The 6,078-nt window shown below is 40.8% G+C and overlaps 1 protein-coding gene across 1 annotated transcript in view; it reads right to left on the bottom strand.

Annotated features, from left to right (window-relative positions):
* Nucleotides 1-4,295: 4,295 nt before the first annotated feature.
* The window catches only part of RASA1 (RAS p21 protein activator 1), a 95,068-nt gene continuing 93,285 nt past the window's right edge, over nt 4,296-6,078 (bottom strand). Inside the window, exon 25 of the mRNA XM_054986470.1 lies at nt 4,296-5,516. Within this exon, the coding sequence (XP_054842445.1) occupies nt 5,433-5,516 (84 nt within the window). The 3' untranslated portion in view covers nt 4,296-5,432. The remainder of the gene's footprint in view (nt 5,517-6,078) is intronic.

Below are 6,078 nucleotides of genomic sequence, written 5' to 3'. Positions count from 1 at the left end.
CATGAAGTGTAGAATACATGATCATGCTGAAAGCATGAAATGTGACACTAATATCCTAGCTCAACTATCTCACAAAGAAGTGAAATGTTTCTAGCTAATGTGGCTAAATGAAAAGACTTGTCTTTATATACAGCCTATTCACTTTCAACATGCGTGTCTTACACTTAGTGCATTAGATTTAATACTCTTCTGTCCGAAATGCATTTCTTTATAGGGATTTGACGTGCAGTCAACTTGAGACATTCTTTATGATCTTATGGTACCTGTTTAATATTAAAGTACCACAGCACATTCTCTGTGGGCATTTAAACATTTCTTACAATACCTCCCCTTTATGGAAAAACAGTCACTGAAATTTAGATGGCTGAGAGAAAGAACCTGCATAGGAATCAGTCATTTAGAGATGCTTCATTAAACCATTTCCTAGATAAACGATTCAGATTTGAAAAACAATCAACTTCAGCACTAGTTTTCAACTAGGTCAAAAAAGCAGGTCTCCTGTGTAAGGAGTATAAAACTGAAGGCTTGATCTAATCATCATCTATGATAGGATCCTCTGAAAGAAATAACTTTGATAAGCAAAAAAAAAAAGCCCATTCAACATTTATAAAAAACAAGAGCACTTAGAACTAGAACCCTACCTAGGGATGCAAGTGCTTGGTGAGTAATTGCATGGGTGAAGACACTGCCATAAATGACATTTTTGGTTTATGGTGGAATAGGTACCTAAGCCTATTTTTCTTACTAGTATTAGGATCCTTGATGCCAGAATTCTTGCTACTGTGTCACAGATTTCCCATTTTCTCAGTTGCGATTAGAAAAGCATAACCATCCAAATAAGATTCTTAAACCTTAGTTTCTGGATAAGAAGCCATTAGTGCAAGCTGGACCTTCTACAGGAGCACAGTAGCCATTTTTGTACAAGAACTGAAATAAAAACAAGTCCATGCTAAGTGTCAGTTCTGTTTCATATTTCTATAGAGCTCGTTCTGTCATAATCCCTACTGTAAGATCCCAGAGTAGATATGCATTGGGTGTTAAGCACTGCTGTGATATTTGGCCTGGATCAGGTAGGGATATATGTTTCAGACCGTAGGGGTTTTCTGGATCAAGCCTGAGAATGACAGGGTAGTACACTTTCAGAGACTCTGCCAAAAGCATTTCTGTCTGGAGTAGAGGTGGGCACAAACTGAAATACGAACCAAAGGTTCGTGGTTCGCGAGCTGGCGGTTTGCGGGAGCTGATTTCTCAGGAGCCGTGACAAATTTTAGCCCAGTTCATTTGGTTCACTGCAGACAGCCTGCCGATCAATCAGTTTCCCTAGGCAACGGGGTGGGGGGTGGGAAGGCTCTCTGTAGACCTTCTGCTGACCCAGAAGTGACGTTTTAACAAAACAGTTTTTGCCTTGAGCTTGAATTTCTTGCCAAGTTTTTATATTTCCTTCTTTATCCATCACTGATTCATAACTGAGTTGATCAATACTATTTCTCATGGCTACATCATAGTAGGCATTAATTGGCGACATCAGTGGGAAGACGGGTGGACTCAGTCTGTTTCCACATTGGAATCATCTCTTATTTATTTATAGTCTGCCTTTCTCACTGAGACTCAAGGCGGATTACATAGTGTGAGATCAGTACAATCAGTAGCAAGGACAAGGGTAGGCATTTCCACACAGTGTCAAAGACATTTCCATAAACAATGTCATAGGGCAGATGAATACAAGTTTACAGAAACATAGCATTAGCAAGGATCCAATACAGGGTTGAAGGATTGCTGAAACAACATAATCCATTCTAGGATTGACATTAGACAACGAAGCACAAGAAGTATATACAAGTACATTCAAAGCAACAGATAATATGTAAAGCAACATAATGGTGGAGCCCATGGTTCCCAACTCATTGGCAAAACATCCAAGACCCCCTCCCTATAATACCGCCCTCCTATGTCAGTAAAAAGCCTTTTTGAATAATTTAGTTTTGCATTGTTTGCGGAAAGCCAAGAGTGTGGGAGCTCTCCTGACCTCAGGCAGGCTGTTCCATAGGGTAGGGGCCACCACAGAGAAGGCCCGTGTAAAGGTTGCAGTTGATTTTCACCCATGTGCAGGCCGGCACCTGCAAGCAGGGCCGGCGCCACCATTGAGGCGGTGAGGCAGCCGCCGTAGGTGCTGGGGTGCCGGAGGGGGTGCCAGAGGGGCTGCTGGGGGCGGAGGCATGCACCACTGAGCTGGCATGCCTGCTCCGCAGCTGCTTCAAGCCGGCCAGCCCTGCGCAGCTGATACCACACACCCCCAGCCGGGTGCAGCAGCCGTGGGCCAGGCACAGCAAGCGGCCAAGGTGGCGTGCGGAGCATGGGCAGCCTCCATGCGCTGCCCCCGCCACCCACCGGCCAATGGGCCCGGCTTTGCCGCGTGATGACATCATAACATGATGACGTCATCACACAGGCTGGGGCACACACAGGCTGGCCGCAGGCGCCAGAAACCCTGGTGCCAGCGGTGCCTGCAAGAGACCTTGTTCAGATGAGCGAAGCTGCCGTGGACGGACATAGGGAGGGAGGCAGTCCCGTAGGTATGTCGGGTCAAGGCCATGCTTTGTATGTAATAACCAGTACCTTGAATTGCGCACAGTAGCTGATAGGTAGCCAATGGAGTGACTGCAGGATGGGAGTGATATTCATGCTCCTGCTTGCACCTGCTAACAGTCGAGTTGCAGCATTTTGCACCAATTGGAGCCTCCTAGTTAACTTAGATGGAAGACCAATATATAGTGCATTACAGTAGTCAAGTTTTGATGTTACCATAGGATGGATCCAGGTGGCCAAGTCGGCCGTTTCAAGATAAGAAGCCATCTTCTAGGCTAGAGTCAGATTGTAGAAAGCATTTTTTGTAGCTGCCTTAAATTGTTTTTCTAGAAGTAGTGCTGGATCCAGTATAACCCCTAGGTTATATCCTGTTTGTGAATGGATTTCCATGATTTCTTTATCCGTAAATAATTATGAATGCCTTCTTTGGCATCCTCTGTCTCCAATTTGATTCTTCTACTCCTTGGATTTATAATCCAGTCTGTTATCCAAACTAACGCCACTGCTTGATGGTACAATTTAATATTTGGCACAGCCAATCCCCCTCATTTTTTGTCATCTTGTAATACTTTGAATCTTATCCTTAGTTTCTTTCCTTTCCATATGAATTAATTTATTACTTTCTGCCACTTGTTGAAGATCTTTTGTTCTATATAAATTGGGATCATTTGAAATAAAAAAATCCATTTGGGTAAGATGCTCCAATCTTTTGCCCATGTCCCCTATGAAAGGAAAATGGTGGGTTAAAAATTAGATGGAGAAAAGAAACCTCAGAATGGAGAAGGATGTGCTGAACACCAGCAGTTATAAAAGTTTATAAAACAATGATTAATTGCTACACATATGCATGAGAGTGTTGTACAAAGACAATGATAGTAATGCACAAAAAACAATGAATGAAGACATTGACAGTAACGCACAGAAAACAATTCATGCACAGAAACTCAGTAGTGACATTCACAATCATGCATAAAAACCAGTTAATGCAGAAAAACTCAGTAGTTTTGTTGAGTTGTGTGCATTAACTGCTGCGGATTTTGTGCATGAATTACTGTGTGTGAATTACTATCATTGCCTGAACAACACATTCGCTTTCATGCATATGTGTAGCAATCATTGTTTTATAAATGTTTATAACCTCTGGTGTTCAGCGTATCTTTCTTCTTTCTTCTAGCCATCAGATCCATGTGTGTAAGTGATCAGTTGTCCATCTCTTCACCTACTTCACAATTCTAAGCCAGTTTTTATCTTTAACAAGCAGCTATCCAAGCATTAATCCTATCTGAAGCCAATATAGTATATATTAAGACGTGGCTGAACTTCGTTGGGGGCTTCCATCACAACTCAGTTATGGTTAGATAAGTTACTCAATATAGCAACAACTAACATGATGGGAGGGAGAGTAGTAACTAACAATATGTAAGGAGAATAAGAATGTATCTTGTATGTATTACTAATGTCTAACTGGTCCAGGCAGCTGAATCTTGTCAGATATTGGAAGTTAAGCATGGTCAGCCCTGGTCAGTATTTGGATGGGAGACCACCAAGGAAGGCCAAGGTTGCTACACAGAGACAGGCAATAACAAACTACCTTTGAACATCTCTTGCCTTACCTTGAAAACCCTATGCAGTTGTCATAAGTCGGTTGCAACTTGAAGGCACATGCACACACATACACCTGTTAACCAGACTTCTATCAGCATTCTTGTCTGGTGTGGCATAGTTTTTAGAGTGACCTGAGGCCACTGGGTTCAGATCCCTGATCTGCCATAAAAGCTTGCCTGGTGACCTTGGACATTGTCACAATCTCTCAGCCTACCCCTTCTCCACAGGATTGCTACTGTGAAGATATAGTAGAGGAGAGAGAACTATGTGATAAGTTGTTTTGGATCCTGGTTAGGGAGAAAAGCAGGATATAAATACAAAAATAAGCACATGCATGGAGCATCCCAAATTTTCATCACTAGTCAACAAAAAAGAAATGGAAAATCATGGGTAGAACCACTTTTCCCATGCCTTGCCTGTAGATTTGTTGTATTACAGAAATAAAGCTTTGAATCAATTATGCCAAAAAGCCAGGCCAATTTATATGTTATAAAACTGTTTAATGAATGCATGCATGCCTGATACAATTATCAATAAACTTACTGAATTCAATTTATTTACTGTTGTAAACATTTTACAAAAAGCATTTTGATTTCTGGATATAGTCCTTGATGGAACAAAGTATTCAAAACAATCAGTGGCACATTAAAAAAAACAAAGCTGACAAAACCTAGTCTGTATCTTCTTTCAGCACAACTCTAAACAAGAGAAAAAGCATGGTATAAAAAGTATACAGCAAAGATTTTCCTATCAAACTCCAGAAGCTGTAAATACAAATTAAAGTGGTCAAACGGTCCTAATAGGTGTAACCAGTCAAATTACAGTAAGACGTGTTTTCCATCCAGTTATACTTTGCTGTCACTGTTTCCTTGGCAGTTGACTATAGTTTTGTTTTTTCCACAAGGCAGCAAGACTTTGGCAATTGGAAGTGTTCAAATGAAGTTCAAGAGACAGTCACAGCTTTCTCTTTGTGGAAGGTGATCTGTACACCAAGGCTCAGAGGTTGTGAAAATTGGTTCCGAGTGGAAGAAAGTGCAAGTGTCCTGCACAGATAGCTTAATGCTGCTGGTACAGACTGTCACCAACAGGGTTTTTTTTTGTTTTGTTTTTGCATAGTTCACACATCACTGGGTACGTGAAACGTGTGTGCTATTTTTGGCAAGAGCAAGAAGGAAGTGATATTGGTGAAAGTTATTGTACTGGACATGCTGAATCCATGCAGAGTTCAGTGCAGAAAGCTGCTACCTGATATTGTTGGACACGGAATACTGATTTTGCTTTTGTTGAAGCAGTTCTGTAATAGCCAGCAACTTCTTTAGCACATGCTGTTGAACAAATAGAATAATTAATGCATCAGCAAAGTCACTGAAGAAGGAAGATGCATAATACAGCCATTTCAAACTAAGGAAATCTCTGGTATCTGGTACTTGGATGGGAGAACCCCAAGTCCCACAGAAGAAAGGCAGGATATACATGTAAATAATACATTTTTCAATCCACTTAAATTATGAAATGTTTTTGATTTTGAAATGGCCACAGATTTTCTCAAATCTTCAGTCTGTTTCCAAAGTCTTTAGAACACTTTAGAAAAGGTAGAAAGGGTAAGTCCTATAAGCCCAACTACAGTTTCTTAAATTTACTTGAATGGGCTTTAAAGCTTTAACAACTTAAACAACAGCAACAAAATATTAGAACTTGCTACTTGTTAGATAAAAACAGAACACCGAAAGATTGTATGGGCAACATAAATTATGCACAAAAGTATATTAAAACAGCTCTGAACAATAACTAAACTGAAAATGCATTGACTTAACTACATGCACACTCCTTTCCACCACTGTTTCATAGTAACTCTTCTGTATTTGCTATCTTGTGTATCTTCAATTA

The sequence above is a fragment of the Eublepharis macularius genome, chromosome 8 (assembly GCF_028583425.1).
Source record: "Eublepharis macularius isolate TG4126 chromosome 8, MPM_Emac_v1.0, whole genome shotgun sequence".
NCBI classification, from domain to species: domain Eukaryota; kingdom Metazoa; phylum Chordata; class Lepidosauria; order Squamata; family Eublepharidae; genus Eublepharis; species Eublepharis macularius.
Note: the sequence above shows the minus strand (reverse complement) of the source record. Positions and strands in the feature narration are given on the sequence as shown.